We start from the raw sequence: 26,277 nt of genomic DNA, 5'->3' as shown, positions 1-26,277 counted from the left end.
GGCCATATTGTTTTTTTTTTTTTTTTAACAGGTTTTTAAAATAATTTTTACTTCAGGCCTTGGTAAATTACTTTTTAAAAGTAAATTGTACATTACAGAAAAAAAAAAAACAAGCAAAGAACAAAATCATCCAGTCACAAGAAGCTTAGTTGGACGTGTCCCTCTAGGTTGTGTGCATATATACACAATATCCCATTTTGTGTAATTGAGATTGTGGTGTGTATCATGCTTTTCCACACATCATGAATATTCACCAATTCAAAATCCCGAAGCTACATGAGTATTTTTTGATAACCAAGAATACACTACACCAATTCAATCTGTTATACTTTCTTGGGGACAAAAATTTCACTGAAGACAGAAATGGCAACAGGCCTCTAGATAGACATCGGCCATGTTTTAAGTTATTTGAAATGGAAGGGAAAATATAGTCTCTGTTAATCCTATCATGACTAGCTGTGAAAGTTGGTATTGTATGAATGTGCAGCATTGATGTGTTTATTTTTTGCTGTACAAACTTTGGACATTTGTGTTATACCAAATAGGCTAGTGTTTGTTTTTGAACTATTACTGGTATATAGAGATAAGTAAAAATGTTGGAATATATTTAGAAATATAAAGCAATTTGACATTATCCTGGCATTTCTACTGTATCTTACAAAACCCCATCTACAGATTGGAAATGAGAAACTTAGTCCCTCAACAGTAGTTTGAGAAGCTCTGTACTAGGCCATTTGGTCAGAATGACCCCTTAATAAAAGACTGGGGATGTTGCTCAGTGGTAGAGCATTTGCCTAGCCTGCATGAGGCCTGGGTTGGATCCCTAGCACCACTGCAAAACAAACACTATTTGAACATAATTGCCTGAGGCAGAAAGTTTGCAGATATGGAATCAAGGGCATTCTAGGACTCTGGGCAAATAATCTATGTGACTCTAGCTGTGAAAGTTGCTACTTATTTTCAACCCTCTATGTATGACTGGGCAAGGATTAAATTTGACAATGTAATTAAATCAGTAATATTTGGTTCTTATTGAGTGTTTAATAAAGGACAACTCCCTCCCCACAGCAGTACTGGGAATGAGATCCAGGGATGCTTTGCCACTAAGCAGCATCCCTAGCCCTTTTTATTTTTTATGTCAAGATAGGGTTTGCTAAATTGCCCACTCTAGCCTCAAATTTGTGATCTTCCTGCCCCAACCTCCCTAGTCATTGGGATTACAGGTGGGCACTGACACATCCAGCAGATGACAACTATTTATTCCTTTATGTTTTCCTGAGTTTACTTAATATCCAGGCTTAAAATAGTCTCCATTTTTACTTTTTTCTCCCTTTATTCTTCATTGTAGAATTGAAGATGCTCCAGCTCCTTCTACCTCTGCAGATAAAGTGAAAAGGTAAGATTATTTACATAGTTCAATTAGATTCACATCTGAAACATAAAGCAGTATAACCTGAGGGCAGCTAGTTTCATGATTTTTATTTTGCCCTGCTGAGGATTGAACCTAAGGGCTGAGTGTGGGGTTGCTTGCCTATGATCCCAGCAACTGGGAAGCTGAGGCAGGAGGATCATAAATTGGAGGCCAGCCTTAGAAATTGAGGCCTTATGCAACTTAGTGAGACCCTGTCTTAAAGAGGACTGGGGATGTAGCTCAGTGTGTAAAACACCTCTGGGTTCAATGCCCAGTACCAAAAAGGGGGAAAAAAAAAGAATTGAAACTAGGACTTCATGCAAGCATTCTACTACTGAGCTATATCCCCAGTCTCAGTTTCATTATTTTTAATGAAACAATTAAGACTGAACAGTGTCTAGACAATGATGTCTTCAGAATGTTTGCATTTGATTAAAATATTAGAATTGGCTAGACACGGTGGGTTTACCTGTAATTCCAGCTACTCAGGAGACTGAGGCAGGAATATCACAAATTCAAGGCTAGCCTTAGCAGTTTAGTGAGACATTGTCTCAAGTAAAATAAAGGGCTGAGAATATAGCTCAGTGGTAAAGTGCCCCTGGTTCAAACCTAGTACCACATACAAAAAATACCAACAAAGAATTGGAAGTTTTACTTAGTTTTGCTCCTGTCCTCACTCATGCTTAACAAATTCTGCTGAACAACTTTTTCTTCATTTAGTCTTTTAATTTTGGGCGGAGGAGGCGGGTGGTAGGTACCAGGGATTGAACTCGGGCACTCAACTACTGAGCCACATCTCCAACTCTTTTTTGTACTTTATTTAGACAGAGTCCCACTGAATTGCTTAGTGCCTTGCTTATGCTGAAGCTGGTTTTGAACTTGCAATGCTCTTGCCTCAGCCTCCTGAGCTGCTGGGATTACAGGCATGCATCATCAAGCCCTGTGCTCTTCATTTAGATTTAAAACATTCACTACCATTACATCATTACATGATGATTTTGCTTTATGTTTGCTGTTTTGGTTTTTTGAGTGAATAAGCAATAGGAGGAGAAATTACTTAATACTGCATTGTTATAAATCTGTTATAAATATGTTCTCCCTTTTTGGATGTCTGTTTATCCTCATCCTCTTAGCACTACTAAAGATTTTTTTGTGTTTTTTTTGTTTTACAGTGCTTGAGTTGAACAATCCCTACCACTGATCTATACCCTAGTTCCTCAGAAGTTTTTTCTTGTACATCCTTGGGGTCCCAAGACCCTTTCAGGGATTCATTGATACCATATTTCATAATAACAAGACTCTTTGTCTCTTTCATTGTGTTGATCAATAGCATTAATATTGTAAAACCAATGGTGGATAAATCTGATATCCTCATAACATAAATCAAGGTAATAGCACCAAATAGTACTGTAGCTCTTTTGTTCTTCACTACCATTTTCACTTAGAAATGTCCATAATGAAGCACTACAAACTAAGAAGTTTACTAATTCTCAGTCTTTCACTACATGACTTTGTAGTATTCTGTCTGACAAAATATGAATTATAGATTAAAGCCCTTCTCACATGTGTTTTTTTTGTGTGTGTTTGTTTGTACAGGGATTGAACCTAGAGCCACTGTACCACTGAGCTTCATCCCAAGCCCCTTTTTAATTTTTTTAATTTGAGACAGGGTCTCCCTAAATTGCTGAAGCTGGCCTTGAACTTTTGATCTTCTTGCCTTAGCATTCTGATTACCAGTATGTGCCACTGTGCCAGGCTGCCCTTTGTATATTATTGAAGTAGATGCACTTGTGAGGCACTGGATTTGATCTTCAACACCACATAAAAATAAATAAATGAACAAAGGTATTGTGTCCATCTACAAATAATAATAAAAAAAAAAGTTAAATGACTTGTTTTTCCTGTAACTTCAGTTTTACCTGAAAGAACGACTGATGATTCAGTCTTGTGTATATGGCAGACATTTTTCTAAAAATGAGTAAAGTTGAGTGAGTCCCTTAAAGGGAGAGCAACTACCAGCATCTATTGCCAGTTAAAGAATTTGATTTTGAGCTCTTGTTTGTTTGTGTTGCCATACCTGAAATTAAACCCAGGAGTACTTGTGAGCTACCTCTCCAGCCCTTTTATTTTTTAAATTTGAGACAGGTCTTGCAAAGTTGCCCAGATGGGCTTGGAACTCAATTCTCTTACCTCAGCTTCCTCAGTCAGTGGGAATACTGGTGTGTGCCACTTTCTGCTTGGCAAGTTCATTCTTTTTGTTTATGAACATTATTCCATTATGTAGACATATCACATACAATGTGTTTATCTATTTGGGTTTCTAGTTTGGGACTATTACAAATGAAACTACTGTGAATATTTATGTTCCAAGTCTTTATGGGCATACCTAGGAATAAAATGCTTGGGTCATATGATAGTTATTTCAGCCAGGGTCTTTCTGTGCTGCTCAGATGGAACTTGGGAATCTACTATGTAGCCTCCCAAGTAGCTGGAGCTACAGGGAAGTCCCACCATGTCCTGCCTGTTTTTTTTTTTTTTTTTTTTTTGTGTGTGTGTGTGTGTGTGTGTGTGTGTGTGTGTTGTCATTCTAGTGGGAATGAAGGGTTTGTTTTGCATTTAAAAAACTTTTTTTTGTAGTTGTAGGTGGATAGAATGCTTTTATTCTATTTGTTTATTTTTATATGGTGCTGAGGATCAAATCCAGTGCCTCACGCATGCTAGGCAAGCGCTCTGCCACTGACCTATAGCCCCAGCCCCTGCTTTGCGTGTTTAAAAATAAAAATTTTAAAAATATTTTTTTTTTTTTTTGTAGATGGACAGAACACATTTATTTTATTTGTTTATTTTTATGTGGTGCTGAGGATGGAACCCAGTACCTCAGGCATGCTGGGCAAGTGCTCTGCCTTTGAGCTCCAGCTCCAGCCCTACTTTGGGGTTTTTGAATGACTAATGAGTTCACTTTACCATCATATGCTTATTAAAGTGCTTTGTCACATAGAAGTTTTGCATATGTATTTTCCTACTTTGAAGTTTTCCTTTTTAAAAGTTTTTATTTTTTTATACCAGCTTAACCACTGAGCCACATTCCTAGCCCTTTTTATATTTTTTATGTATTAAATTGTTTAAGGCCTTGCTAAGGTGCTGAGGCTGGCTTTTTAAATTCATGATCCTCCTGCCTCAGCCTCTCAGGCTGCTAGGATTACAAGTTTGTGTCACCATGTTTGGCATATTTGCCTTTTTAAGAAATTAAGTGTTGTTTTAAACAAGCCAGTTTTTCAGTTTAAAGGTCTGATTTATTGATGAAAAAAAAAGTTAGTACTTTTCTCTCGTGATTAGGAAGTCTTACCAAACCCAAAGTTTTGTAATTTTTTTCTCTTAGGAGTTAAAAGGTTTTAACATCTTAAATTTAGAAAGCCCGTGATCCATTTCAAGTTAATTTTTTTTTATTAAGGTGTGAGATAAGAATTGAGCTTCACAGGGCTGACGTTGTGGCTCAGAGGTTGAGTGCTCTCCTAGTATGCATGGGGCACTGGGTTTGATCCTCAGCACCACATAAAAACAAAATAATGTGTCCACCTAAAATTGGCAGTATGTGTGTAGATTTGTTTTTATTTTCTGTTCTATTTGACCTATTTGCCTTTCTTTACACTAATACCACACTAGATCACTGCCTCTTGCCCTATTTACTAAAGTTTTTTTTTTTTGATTTTTTTTCTTTTAGCTAGTACAACTTGTATGAATTAATAGTTCCTTTGATTTCTTTATTTGTTAATTAGTAAATATTTAAAGTAATATGCAGTGTAGGCTTTGTGAGTAGACAAACCTTTAAAATATTCTAGTGAAGCTTCTGGGAATTTGGAAAGGTTTCTTTGGTTTTGCAGTGGTAAATAAATGTGAGTTAGCTAGATCTTACTACAGGATCAAAAAATTTATGGTTTAAGTGTAGCAGGTATTCAATAAATGTTGATTTAAGTAATATCTGACACTAAAATCTTTCTTGCAGCCTGGATGTGGATAGTGAAGCTAAAAGACTATTGGGATTAGGACAGAAACATCTAGTGATGGGGGATATTCCAGCAGCTGTCAATGCATTCCAGGAAGCAGCTAGTCTTTTGTAAGTATGGTGTGTTTACTATATGTAATATTTTCCCAATAATCCTTAAAGTTGTTTTAGCACATAGTCCTGAGTTTGATCTCCAGTGGCACCACCACCAGGGGAAAAAGAAAGTTGTTCTATGGGGGAAAATAATGAAGAGCAAGGGGAGCAAGGGCTGGGTTGTAGCTCAGTGGTACAGTACTTGCCTAATCTATAAGAAGCTCTAGTTCAATTCTCAGCATTGCAAAAAACCCAAAACTGATTGTTTTTTATGTTGGAGTTTACTCCTGTAAGTATAAAACCAAATATTACTGAGCAATTTCAACCTTTGATGATATATATATATATATCTATATATATCTATATATATAGATATATATATATTATCTCTTTTGGCAGTGTGGGGATTGAAGTGCCTTGTGCATGCTAGACAAGTGGGCTACCACTGTGCTACATCCCAGCCCTATTTTCAACCTTTGATTTTTCTTATAAGGTAAATTGTATTCCAGTCACAATTAATTAAGGGAACCAACTTGGCCTAGCTTATTCAGGGCTTTCCCAATTATTTCTGTTTTAAATGGTGCTATGTATCAAACTAAGGGCTTTGCACATTAAGGAAGTGTTCTACCATTGAGCCTACACTCCATCCCTTCTCAAACATTTTAATGTTCCTCCAGATCTGAGAGAGAAAAAAGGCAGGGAGTAAGTTACATTTTTTCCCCCCATATTGCATATTTATTTATTTGTGACACAGAGGATTGAAACCACTGAACTACTCCCCAGTCCTTGAATGTTAAATCTTTAAGTCTTAAACACTTTTCCTTTACAACTTTGTTTGAGCTAGTTTCCTCTAATATGGTATTATCAACAGCAGGTGAAGATCAATCACGTTTCCTAATTAGTTGGTTACATTTCATTCATCTTTTTTTTTTTTTTTTAAAGAGAGAGAGAGAGAGAGAATTTTTAATATTTATTTTTTAGTTCTCGGCGGACACAACATCTTTGTTGGTATGTGGTGCTGAGGATCGAACCCGGGCCGCACGCATGCGAGGCGAGCGCGCTACCGCTTGAGCCACATCCCCAGCCCCATTCACCTTTTTTTAAAAAAAATTTTTTTAGTTGTAGATAGACACAACATCATATATATATATATATATATAGAGAGAGAGAGAGAGAGAGTGCTGAGGATCTAGGCAAGTGCTATACCACTGAGCTACATCCCCAGCCCCTTCATTCAGCTTTTGTGAAGAAATTTTCCTTATAAAAGAAATAGTCACGGGGCTGATGATATGCTCAGTGGCTTGCCTAGCATGTGTAAGGCCCCAAGTTCAATCCCTAGCACTGCAAAAAGAAAAGAAACAGAAAATGTGGTAGAGAGATAAAAAAGGAAAGAAATACCCATAATATGAAGCATTTATGAGTTTCAGTCCCCCCCACTGCTCTCTTGGTACCAGGGATTGAACTGAGTAGCAGTCAACCACCGAGTCACATCCCCAGCCCTTTTTTGTATTTTATTTAATGATGGGCTCGCTGAGGTGCTTAGGACCTTGCTAAATTGCTGAGGCTGGCTTTGAACTTGTGATCCCCCTGTTTCAGCCTCCTGAGCCGCTGGGGTTACAGGTGTACACCACCATACCCAGTGGGTTTCAGATTTGAAGCTCACTTTTTTCCTAGCCCAATTCCTCCCAACATCCAGAACTGCGTACTATTCCTGGAGGTCCACAATAATCTCTTGTCTTGTCCCTGACCTCTGGCCTCTTTGATCATCTTTACCTGGGATTAATGAATTAAGCTTCTGGTATTTAGTGGTGTGCTAGAGTTGGAGCTTACTTCTTATCTGATAAGTATTTAGATGTTTTTATGTTAAAAAAATGGGTTTTTAAGTTCATTTGTCTAGATGCCTAGAGGTCTTTTACTCTATGAAAACTGATCTTGTCTTAGAAATCTCTCTTCCTTCCCATTTATCACACTTAATGTGATTTCTTTTTTTGTTTTAAATTGTAGATGGACACAATATCTTTATTTTTATGTGGTGTTGAGGTTTGAACTCAGTACCCACACATGCTGGGCAGGTGCTCTACCACCGAGCTACAACCCCAGCTTTGTCTTTTTTGGGGGGGGTACCAGGTATTGAACTCAAAGGTCACTTGGTCACTTGGCCACTGAGCCACATCGCTAGCCCTATTTGTTATTTTATTTAGAGACAGGGTCTCACTGAGTTGCTTACCACCTCACTGTTACTGAGGCTGGCTTTGAACTCTAGATCCTCAAGTCTCAGCTTCCCGAGCTGCTGGGATTACAGGCGTGGGCTACCAATAGTTATGTACATTTCCATTTTACAATCTCATCTTTCTCAAAACTAAGGCACTGAAAATGAGTAATCTGCCAAGGTTGTACAGTTAACGATTAGAGGTAAGCTTTGTGCTCAGGTAGTCTCACTCCAGAGATCATGTTCTTTATATCATGATGCCTTTCTGTAATCATCTCTCAATGTCTAGGTCCCAGCCAAGGTCATCTTAACTATTATGGTCCATTATCTTGTGGCAGGAAGAATATGTATTAATATAATTTGGCTGTTAGAGTATACGCTAACTGTAACAAATTGGTATCACTTAGAATTATATATAGATATAACATTAACTGCATGCATCATTAATGTTAATAACATGTTCAGGGACTGGGGTTGTGGCTTAGCGGTAGAGCTCACCTAGCACATGTGAGGCTAGCATGTGTGAGGCAAGACAAATAAAATAAAGCTATTATGCCCAACTATGACTAAAAAAAAAAATTAAAAAAATAATAACGTTCAGATTTTAGCTGTCTATTATTTTTGTAGAGGTAAGAAGTATGGAGAAACTGCTAATGAATGTGGAGAAGCCTTCTTTTTCTATGGAAAATCACTATTGGAATTAGCAAGGTATGTTTTTCTTAGATTATTAGTAGAATGTTTTGCATAACTTCGATCTATTTAAAAATGAAAGTTTCCTTGTTTGCTAAGATTGTTTACTAGCTTTGTGATTTTACATGAGTAAGCTAGACTTGTTTTACCTAGAAAAGTGGGTTATGAAAGAGCTTGAAATATTGATGGAAATTGTAACGATTTAAAGAATAAAATTACTGGCCATATGTAATGGCATGTTCCTGTAATCCCAGCTGCTTGGGAGGCTGAGACAGGAGGATAGTGAGTTCAGAGCCAGCCTCAGCAAAAGCAAGACAGTAAGCAACTCAGTGAGACCCTATCTTTGTTTTTTTTATTTTTATTTTTTTTTTTAAAGAGAGAGAGGAGAGAGAGTGAGAGAGAGAGAGAGAATTTTTAATATTTATTTTTTAGTTCTCGGCGGACACAGCATCTTTGTTGGTATGTGGTGCTGAGGATCGAACCCGGGCCGCACGCATGCGAGGCGAGCGCGCTACCGCTTGAGCCACATCCCCAGCCCGAGACCCTATCTTTAAACAAAATACAAAATAGGACTGGGGATGTGGCTCAGTGGTCAAGTGGTGCTGAGTTTGATCCCTGGTACCAAAAGAAAAAAAAAAAAAAAGAATAATTGAAGTTTGACTTGTGATCATTAGAAGCAAAGATCTTTTCATTTGTGAATGGGTAATAATTGATCAAAGTTCAGTATAGAATAATAAACCCTTAAAAGCACCAATAAGGGCTTATTGGAGTTTGAAGTAAGTAGCATGTGAGGATATCTAGTAAATAATAATCCCAAGTAGTCTTTCTGTTGGAAAGTTTTTGGATATTATTCACCAGAATTTATTAGTCAGAATAAAGTATATTGAGGATATGCAGCCAAGCAAATGATGTGTCATTTATTTAATCTCAGTTCTGGTAAGTTTGTTATCTTGTAATAATTAGAGCACTCTGATTTGCTGTGAAACTATTGCCAGAATGTTAGTGTTTATCCAAAGAAGTGGGGGTAGATGAAAGTTTGGGAACTACTTATGGCTCTGTTTTAAAAGAATGAATTTTTAAAAAAGAATGAATATGTGTCATTTTTACAGGACTCATAGTGCTTTTCACGTGGCTTGATGAGCAGTGTACTCATTTCTTTCAGCATTCTTGCAGCCTTAATTTATATTAGAAGTTTTGATAATTGCCTTTCATAGGAATATGTATAGTATTATATTCCCTGAACTTGCTTACTTGTCTGTTGCTTTTGTAATGTAGGCTACATCGTCAAGTTGTAGCTGTTAAATCTTTGGTGCTTTCTCCTCTTGTTCTCCTAGAATGGAGAATGGTGTGTTGGGAAATGCCTTGGAAGGTGTGCATGTGGAAGAAGAAGAAGGAGAAAAAACAGAAGATGAGTCTCTGGTAGAAAATAACGATAACATAGATGGTATGTGGAGTTGCACATGACATTTAAGAGACGCGATGCCTTGTATCTTGTATACAAGTGATGGAAATAGGGCTCTCCCTGCCCTGGCTGGTCTCTCCTAAGATGCTTGGGGTTATACCTGCATCTGGGAGAGACTGCAATGGGGGTAGCCCATTAATGAAAGTGACAGCAGGCTTTTGTGAGAGGATAACTTAATTTATTAAACAAATATGGTCATTTAAATAGGTGTCTTAAATATTAAGACATTAAATGTATATTTTTTAAAAATGGTTTGTGAAGTTCAATTAATAGTAATGTTTTTGGAGCCCTTTTACATTTCTTGTGTTTAAGAAAAATTGAATATTTCTCAGCTGAGTTTGGCTACTAGCATTTTACAAATCAGGTAGAGGTTTAAAATAAAATGAAAATAGAATGAAATGTTTAAAATAGAATGAAAAGCTTGGCATCTTTTACCTAACTGGTAATCAGAATGCTCACAGCAAAATAATAGAGTATCTAGTTTAAGGTGCTTTGGTTTCCTTTGCATTAAGTTACTCTGCTAGCTGAGACTGTCTTTCCTTTGCTTTTCTCAAGGGGGCAGATAAAAATTTTTAGGCCATCTGCTAAATCTTAAACCAGGCCATGTGAGGGTTTAAGGGAATGTGTTTTTAGTTTCCATTTATGCTTTTATCATTAAACTCGAAGACATGTTTATGCTTAATGTTCTTTAACCATGTAGAGGAAGCAAGGGAAGAGTTGAGAGAACAGGTTTATGACGCCATGGGAGAAAAAGAAGCCAAAAAAACAGAATGCAAGTCTTTGGCAAAGCCTGAAACTGGTAAAGAACAGGAGAATGAAATGGAGAAGGGTGGAAGAGAAGATATGGATATAAGTGAGCCTGCAGAGAAGTTACAAGAAAAAGTTGAATCGACTTCAAATCAGTTAACTGAAACTTCTGAAGAGGCAAAAGGAGCATCAGCACCAGAAGGACTGAATGAACCTGAGGTCACTTCTGAGAAGCCAGAACAGGAAGCATCAGATGCTGAGGAAGGAAAATCAGTTTCTGGAACTGAAGTTGAGAAAGAAGAGTGCAGAGAAAAAGGAGGTCAGGAGAAGCAGGGAGAAGTAATTGTGAGTATAGAGGAGAAGCCAGAGGAAGCTTCAGAAGAGCAGCCTATAGTGACTCTAGAAAAGCAGGGCACTGCAGTGGAGGTAGAAGCAGAATCTGTAGAGCCAACAGTCAAGCCAGTGGATGTGGGTGGGAATGAAGTAAAGGAACCAGTAGCTACCTCTGAAAATGACCCAGGAAAGGCTGTTCTTGAGCAACTGGTAGAGCAAGAAGTACATTCTGCTGAAGAGTCAGAGGTGGTGACAACAGAAGCTGAAGAGGTCTCAGCTGCAGAGGCTGGATCAGAGGTCTCTGAGAAGCCAGGGCAGGAAGGCACAGTTTTCTCTAAAGATGTTGCATTCAATGGACTGTCAGCTGCAGGAGATCAGACTCCTATTGAACCAAAGACTTCTGTAGAAAGATTGACAGAAACAAAAGATGGCTCAGAGGTAGAGGAGAAGGTCAGGGCAGAGCTAATTCCTAGCCAGGAGGAGACTAAGCTGCCTGTAGAAGAGTCTGAGGCAGCTGGAGATGGGGTTGAGACCAAGGTAGCCCAGAGGGCCACAGAGAAAACACCTGAAGACAAAGTTAAGATAGCTGCTAATGAAGAGACAGAAGAGAGAGAAGAACAGATGAAAGAGGGTGAAGGTAACCGGGATATGCAAGAGCTGCAGTGGGTGGAGTACATTCTGGATTTGACTCACTAATAATAATGGGTAAAAGTCAGCCTTCCATTCAGGATTTTCCGTCTGCCTTAGGATTAGGAAAGGGCTAAAATGAAAATGGGATTAGTTTAAGAAGGTTGGGATAAGTTGAGCAAGTTAAATCAAAAGCAGCAAGTTGTCTTCAGCTGGCTTATAGACTAATGCTTTTACTAACTGCAAAATAGGTCTTTTACTGTGATTTCTGAAACTTGGCTAGCAATCAGTAACTTGTACCATACTAGCCAATAAAAGAATGGAAAAGGTGGATGAGAGGGGGTGGGGTAGGTAAGGAAATAGTGGGCTAGGCTGGCAGAGAATGCTGAATGGATGTTCACTTTGCATGCCTCTGGATTTTTAAATTATTGTTCACAATGTACTGTTCACATGGTTTCTTTTCTCTGCATTAGGAAGCAGGAACAGCAGTAGAATCCACTGAATTTGGTACATTTAAGCAGGCATGCCATTTAAATGAAGGCAGTTAATCTTGAATGTTCTATCAGAGTTAAAAAAAAAAAAATTCTGGCATCTCCCCTTTAGTCTTCAGAAAATCTTTAAAGATTTACTGACACTGCTAAAACAGTCCTTCTCCTAGGCAAAAGAAACGACAAAAAACTTAGCAGTTAGCCTTCTTGCTGCTTTCTCCCCTCATTTCATGTTTGCTTTGGCTGCTGAACTAAAACTTTTGTTACCTAGAATGTTAACAAGTATGAATGCTTTTCTATAGTGTTATTAAATGTCTAATTGTGATTCATTCTCATCAAGATACATAAGCCTAATTAGTAATTGGCACGTCTGACTTAAGTTGTGCTATTATTTGAGGATTCTGCTGCATTTAAGGTTCATCTAACATTGGTGTTAATAAATACAGGTATATTCCAGTTAATTGCTATTACTCATTAAAATTGCCAGACTATTTCAGGAGTACTCTTAAGTTAAAATCTCAGAGTCACATCTTTTCTTTCTTGGAGATTATTCTGGTAAACTACTTTTACCTATGTGCAAGCCTCTGCACTCCAACCAGCACATGCTAGTAACCAGAAGGGAATTGGCTAAATGGTAATGCCATTGGGCTTCTCTCTCTTTTTAAAATTTTATTTTTGTGATATTGGGTATAGGAATGCAGCACCTCACACATGCTAACAAGTGCTCCACCACTGAGCTATATTCCCAACCCTTTTTGTTTTACAGTCTTGTTAAATTGCCGGGGGTTGTCTCAAACTTGAAACTGCCTGCCTCAGCCTCCTGAGTAGTTGGGGTTATAATAGCTTGCTGGGTCTCTGTTGGGCTAATTTTCAAGGATTAGGAATTATTTAGGGAAGAAGTGCAGAACTGAATTATTCAACTTTTAAAAACTTCTCACGTCTTGATCTTTTTCCTTCTTTCTTCTTTTTTTTTTTTTGGTGTGGTAGTGAGGATCATACCTAGGGCTTCATATATGCCAGGCATTTCCTCTACTGCTGAGCTGTGCACCCCTAGTCCTTGATCTTAGTGACCAAACTTTGATAAACTATCAGTTTGTAAATAACATCATACAACTCATTTTTTTTTTTCCTAATTCTAAAATAATACTATTTATCTTCAGGTTTTCATTTTTTCCAGTACTGGGAATTGATTTAAATCTTCAGCCCACTCTTTTTGAGACAGAGTTCACAAAGTTGTGGAGGCTGGCCTTGAACTTGCAATCCTTATGCCTCAAGCTTCCTGAGTAGCCGAGATTACAGGCATGCACCTCTCCTTACCCTAAAACAATACCACTTCATAGAGAATATTACACTCTACTTATTGAGGCATAAAGGTCATGTGACTTGTTTATGGTCAAGACTGTAGTACTAGATATGCCTTGAATATACTATTCTTTCCACACTACCTCATATTGAAGAAGGCAGCTTTCACCCTTTCTCTTCTCCCTGTCTCTTATCAGAAACATTCTGGTCACATTTTTAAAATCCCTTCAAAAGTCTCAGGCAAGTATTCTAGCAACTGAACCATAAACCCCCTGCCCTCGCACTTTTAAAAAGCGGTGTTTTAGTGGTTTTGTGGCAGATAACTTATAAATGACAGTAGAGAGTCCCATATTTTATAGATGAAGAAATGGGAGAAAGAAGTAATTTGCCCTAGTCAATAGAGAGGACTAGGTGCTCAGTCTGGCTTTAGGGTCCAGCTGATTTCTGTGCTTTCTTCCTCTTTATGTGACAACACTAGTCCACAGATTTGTTTTTTGTTTTATTTATGTGGTTCTGAGGTTCAAACCCAGTGCTTCACACGTGCCAGGCAAGCGCTGTATCACTGAGACACAAATCACTAGCCCACAAATCTTTGCTGAACCACAATCCCAGCCCTAGTCCACAGATCTTGAATGTGGTTTTCTCTCTTCATTTAAAAATATTAAGTCCTGGGGCTGGGGATGTGGCTCAAGCGGTAGCGCGCTTGCCTGGCATGTGTGGGCTCTGGGGTCGATCCTCAGCACCACATAAAAAAATAAAATAAAGATATTGTGTCCACCAAAAACTGAAAAATAAATATTAAAAAATTCTCTTAAAAGAAAATTAAAGTCCTTCTGGGCATGGTGGTCCTGAGACAGGAGGATCTCGAATTGAAAAGCCAGTCTCAGCAACTTAGCGAGGCATTGAGCAACTCAGACCCTGTCTCCAAATAAAATACAAAAAAGGGCTGGGTGTGTGGCTCAGTGGTTGAGTGCTCCTGAGTTCAGTACCTGGTTTAAAAAAAAAAAAAAAAGATTTATTGATTCTCAGCACCACATAAAAATGAAATAAAGGTATTGTGTCCACCTAAACTAAAAAAATAAATATTTGGGGCTGGGATTGTGGCTCAGCGGTAGAGTGCCCGCCTAGCACGGATGGGGCTCGGTTTCGATCCTCAGCACCACGTAAAAATAAAGGCATTGTGTTGTGTCCTACACCTAAAAAATAAAAAATTTAAAGCCACATTTCCTACTACCTCTTGACTTTGCTACCTCTTGGGGTTTTCATATCCCTGATAAAGACAACTGGTCTCATCTTTCCTGATTTTCATGTTAGATGTGGTTGGTATGTGAACAGAAGTTTAAATTGTAGGCATAAAACTTGGTTGTGTTCAGATGGATTCTACTGACCAACCTGTGGGTGGGTACTTGACTTCTGTGGGAGTTCCAGAACACTCAAGAATTAGCACCTTTTTGTCTTTATTCTTCTGGTTGTACTCTGTGCCCATAATGTTTTGAGGATACTACATGGTCATAAGTAGCATTTCTTTTTCTCTGAAGGATGCACTGTACATATCACAAATAGTGTTCTATTTTCAAAGAAGCCTGGAAGATATTTTTAACAAATTTGTATACTGAGGATATCAGGGCATTGTCATTAGTATTTGAGTATACATTACGGGGTTGGGAAATGTTTTACAGTATTGACTTTCTCATTAACCTAGTTTATAGTTAGGTACAGTTGTGCATGTCTTGTAATCCCAGTGAGGCAGGAGGATTGCAAGTTTGAGGCCAGCCTCAGCAAAAAGGATTGGGACAGTTGTAATATGTCCCTGAATTCAATTCCAATACCAAAAAAAACAAAACCTAGCTCCTTCTCCACCGTCCCATAAAGATAGCTAGGTGCAGGTTTCTCAATTTGTAAAATTCCAAGTAATTAAGATTTTGTGCTAAATTAGATGTCTAGCATGCTGGTTTGAGTAGGAACAGATAACAGATAATTTTTAAAAAGTAACAGTGTTGGAGCTGGGATTGTGGCTCAGTGGTAGAGTGCTCACCTAGCACGTGTGAAGCACTGGCTTTAATCCTCAGCACTACATAAAAATAAAATAGAAGTATTGTGTCCACCTACAACTAAAAAAGTATTTTTAAAATAATAATGTCAATTTAATTTCTCTGCAAATTGGGAGGATGAAGTTTAATTTTTTGAGTTGATAAGACAAATGAAGTAAAGGCTTTACTTCATTTGTCTTAGATATTCTGCTGGAGGATGGAAAGAGTCAGTAAAACCACTATGTAGTCCAAACTTAGGGAAGTAAACCTGTACCCATCTGTCTCAAAATGTAGGTTGACTGATGTTTACTGGAATCCCTGACTAGTCAGAAGTTATCATTAATGGTGTGTGGTGGTGACTATTGTAGATGAACTGGTATTGTAGTGAAAGTTAAAAAAGTGAGCTTCCAGATTAAAATAGGGCTTACTGTTAACTAGGTTGTAATGTGTAGTTATTAGAGGACTTTAGTTCATTACAATAATTTTTAATACATAGGAATTTTCTGTGCGTGTTTTCCACCATAAAGCACTGTTCAGATAAAACTCCTTTAACCTGACTTCTTGGCTCTAAGGCCTAATTGCTGTATTTAGGTTATTAGGAGACAATATTTGAGATCTTTTGCTGGTGGCATGGGCATGTAATACCAGCTACTCAGGAGGCTGTGGTAGGAGGATCTCTGAGCCCAGGAGCTTGAAACCAGCCTGAGACTGTTTAATTGGATTAAGCCAATTCGTGAATTGTAGCAACAGAAAGCCCATTCTAATCACTCAACATTTTGAAGTTTAAGCTATCTTATCACTGAAAATGTATTCTTCATGCAGTTGACTTATGAGTGGATTTCAATATGAGGAAATAGTGTTGATATGACTACAAATTTAAATGGAATAATTTAAAATACCTGGTTTGCTCACTTAAATTCTGTGTGTGCTTGAGCTGGCTGGAGTCTGTGGCGTGCTCATTGGCAAGAGTTGGTAAGAGCTATGCTTTTTTTCCCCACAGCTTTATTGTGGGAAAGCTAGTCTCTTGCATATTCTTGTTCTGAATGAACTGGAATAATTTAGCTTTTGGTATTTTCTGAGCTTACTAGTATTGTCTAACGAGTCACATAAAGACCCCAGAAACACTGATTGAGGCCTCTATCTGCTTTTGACTGAGTAAATTGGAGCCTCTAGTCAATGAGACAGTATCTAAGTCAGTCTCATTCAGAATGATTTAGGTTAACTTTTACAAGAAAATGCTTTAGACTTTTAACTGTCAAAGGTCTAACCCATACACTGTAAGGTTACACATTCTAAGTCTAGATTAAACTTGAATTAGATTGAAACCACTGACTTTAGAATCAGATCAGATGTTAACTGGATTAGAATCTAGCCTAACCTGTCTCAAAATGTAGGTTGACTGATGTTTACTGGAATCTCTGACTAGTCAGAAGGTATCATTAGTTAACGTTCTCAATAATGAGAAATTCTTGCTTGTAGAAACTGAAGGCTCAGAAGAGGAAGATAAAGAAAATGACAAGGCAGAAGAAACACCAAATGAATCAATTCTTGAAAATAAGGTAAGTTGTTGTTTGATACTGTAATCTGCTCTTATTGTAGGATTGTCGTTAACTCCTGTAGGCATGATTATTGTAGATACCCACTACTGGTAAGGAATCAGGACTCTATCCATGCTTAGAATGGACAGATCTGAGCTGGGTGCCAAGCACCTGTAGTCCCAGTGACTCAGGAGATAGAGGCAGGATGATTGCAAGTTTAAGGCCAGCCTTAGCAAATTGGCAAGATCCTGTCTTAAATTAAAAAAAAAATAAAAAGAATGGGATGGATATAATAGTTCAGTGGTAGAGCATCCATGAGTTCAGGCCCCAATACCCACCCCCCCCGCCCTGTGCCCACGGCCATGGACAGATCTTTTGATTCCTAGGGCTTCCTGTCTATTATGACAGTATCCAACATATTACTGACACAAAGAGAATCAGGAGAGAAAACTTTTTTACCCATTCTGCAAATTTTGGGAGGAGAAAGTCTGAATTTTGAATTGCAAATAACTTTTTCAAGTCATAATACATTATACATTTAGATTTATACTGTAGAAAAATGCTTGTCTTATACTTCTGCCTAATAACAATGATTTGGATATTTAGTCTCTTCAAGAAAATGAAGAAGAGGAGATTGGGAACCTAGAGCTTGCTTGGGATATGCTGGACTTAGCAAAGATCATTTTTAAAAGGTAAAACTCTTGTTGCTTCTTAGGATGGGAATTTGGTTGAAAATAAATAGAAAGCCATTAGGGTTAGACAAGTATTATTAAGATTTCTAATCAGTTTCCTTCTTTTAGGCAAGAAACAAAAGAAGCCCAGCTTTATGCCGCACAGGCACATCTTAAACTTGGAGAAGTTAGTGTTGAATCTGGTAATGCATTTTCATTTTACTTTCTAACGTCCCTCTCCCATTCCTCCTTTAATAGATTCTCTGTAATTCAGCTTGATTGATTATAGTTAGGTAGTTGACATTGAAAATATAGTAGGTTTGAGTTTCCTATGATCCTAGAACAGTGAACAATCTTTTAATAAATAACTCTGATCTTTCAGTAGGATTTTGTTTTTTTGGTGTTGTGGATCAAAGCCAGGACCTCACAAATGTGTAGAGCACATGCTCTTCCACTGGGCTACAAGCCCAGCACCTGTCAGGATTTTTAAAAAGCCATTCTGTCATTCTACATAACCAAGGGTCCTGTAGATAATAACAAAATGAAAGCAAAATGGGTATATTGCTGCAGAACAGGTCTGAATTCTGCAACTACTTCATACAAGTGCTGGCAATTCTTGTTCTTCTTTTTAGAGAACTATATCCAAGCTGTGGAGGAGTTCCAGGCTTGCCTAAACCTGCAAGAGCAGTATCTAGAAGCCCATGATCGTCTTCTTGCAGAAACTCACTACCAGCTTGGTTTGGCCTATGGATATAACTCTCAGTATGACGAGGCAGTGGCACAGTTCAACAAATCTATTAAAGTCATTGAGAAGAGAATGGGTGAGTAGAAGCTGCTACCAGCAATTGACCCTTTTCCAAAAAAAAAATTCTTTTATGGTAATTTTTATGCGTCTTCTTTGTAGCTGTACTAAATGAACAGATGAAGGAGGCTGAAGGATCATCTACTGACTATGAGAAAGAAATTGAGGAGTTGAAGGAATTACTACCTGAAATTAGAGAGAAGATAGAAGATGCGAAAGAGTCCCAGCATAGTGGGAATGTAGCTGAATTGGCTCTGAAAGCTACTCTGGTCCGTTCATTTTCTTTTTAAAGTTTTCATAATAATGTTTGTGGTACTGTTAATGTTCCATTTGCTAGGAACTTGGTTTCTAGGTAGTTGGTGGTCAGAGAGAATATGAAAATTCATCTACTTATTCCTGTCAAATAGTACAGTGGTTAGCAAATGTTCTGGAGCTAGACTGTCTGGATTCATACTGTCTATTTTGGAATTCTGTCTGTGTGGTTTGTATGACCATCGGTATTTTTCTGCCATTGATGATTTATCTGTAAAATAGGGATCATAGTATCTATGTGTAAAGTACCCTTTTTTTTTTAAAGAGAGAGAGAGGAGAGAATTTTTTAATATTTATTTTTTAGTTCTCGGTGGACACAACATCTTTGTTGGTATGTGGTACTGAGGATCGAACCCGGGCCGCATGCATGCCAGGCGAGCGCGCTACCACTTGAGCCACATCCCCAGCCCCATGTAAAGTACTCTTGATAGTACCACACAAATAGGAATTGCTTAGTAAATATAAGCTATTATTTCTATCTCTGAGGTGACACGATATGGATAAATGATGCTTTTAATCCCAAGTGTGTGAAAGATCTTGCCTACTAAATGGCCGTCACTAGGATTTCAAGTGTTATTAATCAGCTGTTGTGATGGGTACCTGTTATAAAACTCTGGGAACCTACTTGAATTTGTCATCTTTCACACAGGTGGAGAGTTCTACTTCAGGTTTCACTTGTAGTGGAGGAGGTTCTTCAGTTTCCATGGTGGGTATTCATTCAGGTGTTTGTCACTTAATATTAGGCCTCACTGATTGTCTCAATAGTTTGTACATTGCTAACAAAGCCTTCTTTTTTTTTTTTGGTCAGATTGCCAGTAGAAAACCAACAGATGGTGCTTCCTCATCAAATTGTGTAACTGATATTTCCCACCTTGTCAGAAAGAAGGTAAATTTTCATGTGAATGTTTACCTCATTTAGAAAACTCCTATGGCCCAAGGACTATGAGGATCAGTCAGATTTTGGAAGCCAGTAGGTTTTCTTTGTCAGAAGTTGTTCATCAGACCTGATACATGAACTCCTGCCTGCCTTCTTCTGCTTGTTACTTCAACAGTTCTTTTCTCTGGGTTGGGAGTCTCTTTACTCCTGCTTTGTTTCCTGGCTCATGTACTGGAATTTATACACATCTCTTGTTCTCTACTTGTATTGTGTGGTTCTAGTGATCAAATCCAAGGCCTTGCATATGCTAAGCAAGTGCTGTTCCACTGAGCTGTACGTACCCAGCCCCAGATGTTCACATCTCTGCTCCTCATCCTAGTTACACTACTTTTCCTTTAGTCAGGAGGCTCAACGAATATGTTGGGACAGACCAATTTTATTTTGCACAATACAGATTGGTATCTGCCCCTTGTGGGTAGGTGGAGAGACAGAGCCGTGAGTCCTACTGTACCACAGGGAAGTGTTTTGTAAGTTGTATTTTTAAAAACGTTAAGCACATTTGTGAAGTCTTCACAATTATATCTTTAGAGGAAACCAGAAGAAGAGAGCCCCCGGAAAGATGATGCAAAGAAAGCCAAACAGGAGCCAGAGGTGAATGGAGGCAGCGGGGATGCTGTCCCCGGTGGAAATGAAGTTTCCGAAAACATGGAGGAGGAGGAAGAGGTGGGCAGTTAAGCAGGGATTGGCCTCTTCCCTCATCTTTTCAAGGATTGGAGAAATCAGTACTCCTAAGTGCATGCTCCCACCTTGAGCCTTGCCAGCAAGATCATTACTATTGATCTTTTTCAAAACGCAGTGTATGATTATTGGTACAGATAACTATGTAGAGAACAAAGCAGAGTTGGAAGACCTGTGTTTATTTCCTCTTGCCTGAAACCTGTTTTTTGTATAAGATGGCTTTGTTTAAACCAGGTTACTGAAGCCCAGGCTCCCTGTTTGTTTTTCAGGCTGAGAATCGGGCAGAAAGCCAGGCAGCAGTGGAGGGGACAGTGGAGGCTGGAGCTACAGTTGAAAGCACTGCATGTTGAGAGGGAACAGAACCTTCCTCCCAAGAGAGTGTTTTTGTATATAATGTATTTTTTCACTTTTGGGGATTCTTTTTGTATAACTTCAATAAAGATTGTAAGCAAAGGTTGAGGCTTTGATGGTTTTTTTCTTAAATATTGGCTGAATCCATGCCTTGGGGCACTCTCGGTTTTATATTATAATGGCCAAAGGTACTTTTTCTCCCCACTTCTGTATTGATCTCTGTTGGAAGTTCTAACGCCAACTCCTGTCTGATGTGGAAGTGATAAAAATAAGTGTGATTATAGATAGGCCTTTCGTTTCCATCGGTGCTATATTTATCAAGTTACTCGACTGAACTCAGTTGTCTTGCAGACTTTGTGGTGCTGTCCCTGGATGGGGGCTACAAAAACAAGATTTGGTGAAGATCTTGCTGTTTGGTGCTGAAAATGGACTAACAGGCCTTTGGTGGTACCTGTCTTCAGTTTACCTCATCTCCATCTAGGGTTATATCCTATCCTGGAAAAAGAATTCTGAAGACGACTTGGGGGAGAAAGTGATCCCTGTGGAACTATAGAGAGAAAACGGGCTGTGACTGACGTAATGGACAACATGTGGTTGGAAAAATGTGTGTGTGGGGGGGGAGGCTGGCTGGTTTTGATATTTACTGTATAGAAAGATTGAAAAATATCTAAACTTGGAATTGTTAACACTGTCTGTAGTTTTGACTTCTCAAAATAAAGATGTGAATAAAAAGCTCCTGGTCTTGCATTGTGCTTAAAGATCTTTCAATGGGATCCTGAGCTGCCTGGAGCTTTTGAGCTTTTCAGTATGAGATATGGGGCTAAGAGCAAAAAATTGGCTCAGCAATTTTTGGATCCCAATTTTGGATTCCAGGGATGATGGTCAAGACACAACAAAATGTAAGCCTGTTGTCCAGGGCACAGGGTTTGTGTGAGGAACAGCCAACAGCCCTTAGTTTAATAAGTTAGAATCTCCTGTTTTAACAACCCAGTATCAAAGGCTGAGGGAGCTATATAGGACTCCCAAGTCAACCCCATTTTGTAAAGGTGGTATTGGGGATTGAATGCAAGGGTACTTAACCAGTCATATCCCAGGTGCTCCCCCCCACCCCTTAAAAATATTTTTGGTTGTAGATGGACACAAAACCTTTGTTTTATGTGGTGCTGGAGATTGAACCCAGGGCCTCACACATGCTAGGCAAGGGGCTCTACCACTGAGCTACAACCCCAGCCCTCCTCAGCCCTTTTTTATTTTGTGACAGGGTCTTGCTAAATTGCTTAGGGCCCAGCTAAATTGCTGAGGTCAGCTTTGCACTTGGCAATCCTCCTTCAGCCTCCTTCCTGAGCCACTGATTACAAGGGATTTTCTTAATACAAGAGAAAATGTCTCTGGGCTGATCATTGACTCACATTTGCAGAATCTGGCTTATCTTGACTGAATTTCCTTCTTAGAGATGTTTTTATGTTGTATGTTTAGGTCTTGAAGTCCCAATATGGAATTTTCTCAACTATAACATTATTGCCTTAGGGCCTTAATTTGGAATCTCTCTTTAAAGCCTCAGGAATTCCCTCTTTATTGAAAGGCTTCTAGGCAAAAGTCATTAGAAAGACATGCCTGGCTATGATCCCAACTATTTGGAAGGGAGGAGGATTGCAAGTTTGAGGCTGGCCCAGGCTATTTAGTGAAAAATCAAAGGGCTGGGGGTGTAGCTCAGTGGTGGAGTAACCTGGGTTCAAGCCCCAGTACTAAAAAGAAAAAGAAAAAAAAATCCTGATGAATCTGATATGAAATTTAGCACTAAAGTTGGCTTTTACAAAAAGAAAGTGCCAGGTAATATTGTAAATACCTGACAGATTCATTTAATCCTCAGTAAATGGTTACAAAAGAAAACAGTTGGAGAAAGATCAACTACTTGCCAAAGGTGATACAGATGTGGTTAGAATTCACAAGCTCATTTGCTTCTAAACTTTATGGAGTAGTAAAAGCTACAGGTCTGGGAATAAGCCTCAGGTTCCCTCTAGCTCCCCTGTGGGGATCGGTCATAGCTCAAAATTTCATCTTTAGTCTTGACTCTCTCTGCCAAAGGACTTTTCTGTAGGAGGTGGGGGATCAGCAAAGCCAGCCTTGGGGCTGAGGGAACTTGTTTCCAGTGAAGATGATATGGATACCTGTGGAAAATAAGCAGGTTCTTCAACAATCTAAAAATAGGTAAGGAACATAGGTTCTGGAGTTGAACTACCTTAGAATCAACTTACTGTGAATAAAAGGTAGTGTTAACTTGGTAAATTCTTGCTTTGATTTTGTTTACATTGCATTATCTAACAGATGATTGTGAGGATTAAGCACAGAAAGCAATTGGTAGTGACTGGCACATAGTATCAATAACAGTTGGCTATTAACCACCCACTTATATTGCCTCTAGCTATAACTGGGCCCTCACCGGTGGGTACTGGTACTCATGGGCACTTGTTGGATTAATCTCTGCCAATGTCTGGACATCTGCATCTCTTGCATTCACCAGCCGCAAAAAGAGCTCAGTCTGACCTGCCTGGAGAGAGGTGAAATGGTACTCTATCTGTACCTTGGAGTAGACCTTATCCCCACCCTCCACACTGACCTGGGGAATCCCATTCAGCTGCCCAAAGCTGAGGCTGGGGTTCACAGGAAGAGCCCGAAGTGGAAGGCGCCAACGGCCACTTAGCACACGCTGATCCCGGTCAAATAGCACCAGCGAGGCCCAAGCCTTTGGCTGTGGTGCCCTAGCCCATGCCAACCCCTGCCAGGCTTGTAGCTCACACACCAAAGATACTGACGGTGATGGCGGCAGCCTGAAGAACAATCAAAATGTCAGAGGCCAGAGTTGAAGTCCCTTCCTAAACACTTCCTAGGAATTAATCCTCAGAGCCAATGAATGGCCTTTATATAGATGAGAAAACTCAGGATGAGGGGCATACTCAATTGTGGCAAGAATACCAAAGTCACAAACCCCATTTAACTGACCTGGGCACAGGCTGCCTGCTGGCAAGGATGGCACAGTTTCCCATGGGCCCAGGAGCTGGAGGTGGGGGCAAGCAAAAGGCTGGGGGCAATGCTGTGGTCCCTCCTGTATCCTGTCCATCTCGGGCCAAGCCAGTCAGTAGTTGCACCCAAATCCAAGAAGCATCAAGGCCTCGAAGGAAGTCATAGAAAATGAACAAGCCAGCCCTAGGGGACACAAGTCAGAGTACATAAACATCAAACTCCTCTCCCTCCTTCTCTATCCTCCTCTCACCATCCCTCTACCCAGTCTACTGGACAGCCCTAGGAGTTCTCCTTAACTTATTAGTGGACAAGTGAAAGGGGTTGTCCAAGGAGGGAGCAGGCCTCACCCGGGGTCGTATGGTGCAGGGCCCAGCACATCAGATGTGGGCAAAAGGAAGTGTGGGTCCAGACTCAGGTTCTTTGTCATGGTTCCAGGAAGTGGTGGCTGTGAGGAAATGAGCTGACTTCTCCAGAAAGTCTGCAGGCTGCCCATGCTCCCCTGACCACATAGAGCTGAACCATCCCCCAACTCCCCCTCACCCCATCCTGGCATCCCCGGGTCCTCACAGCCTTTTCTGCACCACCCAAGAACTGGACGTTTGTGGAGCCTGGAAGTGGTGGCAGTGGGGGTGCCACCGGTGGAGGGAGGTGTGGGGGATCTCCCTTTCCCCATGGACTTGTGCTGGGACCAGCCAGGAGTTGTGCCTCCCTGGGCCCTAGGAACAGAGGAAGACTTAGGGTGCCCCTGCATCAGAGGAAGCAGGTAACTGTACTGAGAAGCCACAGACACACATACACACACACACACACGGACACATGGAGATTGCATGGACACGAACTGAGGGGGGCACAAACTTGGGTTTCATTCCCCAGGAATCATTCTTCCACTCCTTCTCCTGAGTTAGGTCTGCTGGAATGAAGCTGGGGTGCTCACTGACCCCAAAACGTCTGGGCCCGGCATCTCTGCATCTGCAAGGCCAGGATATTCTCCTCTAGGCGCCGGTTTTCTGCTTCCAATACTAGAAGCTCCCCCGAGGCTGCACTTGCTTTATCTGCGAAGAACAAGTCTCACCTGTTACCTTTGATCTCTGGTGACCACGCCGGTCCGGATCTGAGCAGGTCTCCAGTGTTTAGAGCTCTCTGGACAAGTCTTTTGACTTTCAGCTCATATTCTAGCTACAGTCACCCAGGATTTCTACACCTCAGGGTTTTTGCTCAGGTGGTTCCTACGCCAATGACATCCTCCCTCACGCCCTCTTCTCCTCCCAGGTCTAAGACCACCGCTGCGGAGAGGTCCTCCTGTTTGATCCCTCTTGTTCACCCCTGCGATTCTGCGACCGCCGGAGTTCCAGTGCTGACGCCTCCACTTGTAACTGCCATATCTTGCCCAGAACACCGGGGTCCCGGCCCCCGCCTCGCATGTAGGCCTCACGCAGGGCCCTAGGGAGCGGGGGTGGGTACAGAAAGAAAGTAAGACAGTCTTCCCAGGATGATCAGCACTCCGTCCCTGGCCCGTCCCGCGCATCGGACCTCACCGGATCTCCGCAGCTAAGGTTCCTGGGTTGACCTGCAGCACCGGACAATTGAGCTCAGCATCCCGCCAGGCATTTGGCCGAGTCCTGGCGCGGAGAGACGACGTCACGCATCCAATAGGGCTTCCCGCCGCCCTGGCCCCGCCTCACGCTTCCAGACCGGCATCCGAGGGGGTCTCACCCGGTCTGGGGCTGAAGTTCTTGAAGGCGCGTTTCCAACATCTCTAGAGCTCCCCGTGTCTGCCCGGCCTCTGCCTGGAGTTCTCGAAGTTGCCGTTCTAGACCGAATAAGCGGGATATCCCTCCCTGGGGCCCACCTTGGAGGCGCCAGTTTAGTTCTGAGGGAGTAAGGGACAGAGTTGGAACGCGTTCGAACCCCGCGGGCAAGGGGCGGAGCAAGTCCCTATCCCCGTCTCTTCCCTCACCGTTGCCGCGTCGCTCCAGTGCCCGGCTCTGCGCTTGCGTCTCGGCCACGCGCCGGGCGCGGGTCCTATACAGCGCCTGCAGTCTCTCGTTAGGGCTCCCTGCAACCTCGGAGGTGGGGCCTTCTGTCATCCAGGGTCCCATTTTCTGTAAGGACAGCCGCAGCCACTGCACCTGGAGTTACAGTGATCCACGATCTCTGTTGGGATAATCTGCTCCATGTATGATCTGAAGCTACGAAAGAAGGGGTGGCCGCTTCAAGTTTATAGCTCTGGGGAAAGCTGGGTGGGTGTTACCTCCTCTGTTAACCTTTTTAGAGCAGATGTGCTGGCCTCCTGGTCCAAGCGGCCCTGGAGTTCTCCCGACACAACCTGGGAACAGAATGCAAAATGAGAAATCTTGATCTCCCAGCTCTCTGGAATATCCACCAGCCCCCTCCTTACCGCGGTACCCGGTGATTCCATAGCTACGGAGGGCTGTGCTCTATTTGTCCCTTCCCGGGTCAGGCGGCCAATGCAAAAGCGCTGAGTGTGGATGGCCAACAGGGCCCCGGAGCGGAAAACCATGTCACAGGACCCACAGGGCAAGAGCTCTGGCTCCCTAGAGTTGGAGCCCAT

The 26,277-nt window shown here is 40.8% G+C and overlaps 2 protein-coding genes across 13 annotated transcripts in view; one reads left to right on the top strand and one right to left on the bottom strand.

Annotated features, from left to right (window-relative positions):
* The window catches only part of NASP (nuclear autoantigenic sperm protein), a 32,966-nt gene extending 12,180 nt beyond the window's left edge, over window positions 1–20,786 (top strand). For 4 of the 7 annotated variants that reach the window (XM_081307180.1, XM_081307181.1, XM_081307184.1 and 1 more), the window contains exons 2-15: window positions 1,349–1,396; window positions 5,415–5,525; window positions 8,344–8,424; window positions 9,741–9,850; window positions 10,569–11,585; window positions 16,875–16,954; window positions 17,540–17,625; window positions 17,734–17,807; window positions 18,237–18,425; window positions 18,509–18,675; window positions 19,368–19,424; window positions 19,527–19,604; window positions 20,184–20,318; window positions 20,603–20,786. In XM_081307180.1, the coding sequence (XP_081163306.1) occupies window positions 1,349–1,396; window positions 5,415–5,525; window positions 8,344–8,424; window positions 9,741–9,850; window positions 10,569–11,585; window positions 16,875–16,954; window positions 17,540–17,625; window positions 17,734–17,807; window positions 18,237–18,425; window positions 18,509–18,675; window positions 19,368–19,424; window positions 19,527–19,604; window positions 20,184–20,318; window positions 20,603–20,683 (2,314 nt within the window). In that variant the 3' untranslated portion in view covers window positions 20,684–20,786. The remainder of the gene's footprint in view (window positions 1–1,348; window positions 1,397–5,414; window positions 5,526–8,343; window positions 8,425–9,740; window positions 9,851–10,568; window positions 11,586–16,874; window positions 16,955–17,539; window positions 17,626–17,733; window positions 17,808–18,236; window positions 18,426–18,508; window positions 18,676–19,367; window positions 19,425–19,526; window positions 19,605–20,183; window positions 20,319–20,602) is intronic. The other 3 variants (XM_081307182.1, XM_081307186.1, XM_081307183.1) reach the window with 3 other exon arrangements.
* A 112-nt stretch (window positions 20,787–20,898) lies between these two features.
* Window positions 20,899–26,277, bottom strand: CCDC17 (coiled-coil domain containing 17; the record flags this gene model as incomplete). 6 transcript variants are annotated; one of them, XM_081307193.1, is made up of 13 exons in its annotated part: window positions 20,899–22,852; window positions 23,125–23,232; window positions 23,302–23,512; window positions 23,685–23,888; window positions 24,053–24,150; window positions 24,273–24,421; window positions 24,644–24,757; window positions 25,027–25,145; window positions 25,241–25,324; window positions 25,419–25,575; window positions 25,663–25,834; window positions 25,957–26,031; window positions 26,104–26,277. In XM_081307193.1, 13 exons carry the CDS (start codon window positions 26,275–26,277, stop codon window positions 22,745–22,747), a joined length of 1,773 nt encoding a protein of 590 aa, XP_081163319.1. In that variant the 3' UTR covers window positions 20,899–22,744. The 6 variants fall into 6 exon arrangements, with proteins under 6 accessions (XP_081163319.1, XP_081163315.1, XP_081163316.1 ...); XM_081307189.1 differs by having other exon boundaries at window positions 24,246–24,421; window positions 25,957–26,277; XM_081307190.1 differs by having other exon boundaries at window positions 23,125–23,512; window positions 24,246–24,421.

Source organism: Spermophilus citellus (assembly GCF_964194105.1).
Source record: "Spermophilus citellus genome assembly, chromosome: 9".
Classification (NCBI taxonomy): domain Eukaryota; kingdom Metazoa; phylum Chordata; class Mammalia; order Rodentia; family Sciuridae; genus Spermophilus; species Spermophilus citellus.
The sequence above is the reverse complement of the archived record's forward strand: the minus strand, read 5'-3'. Positions and strand labels throughout refer to the sequence as shown.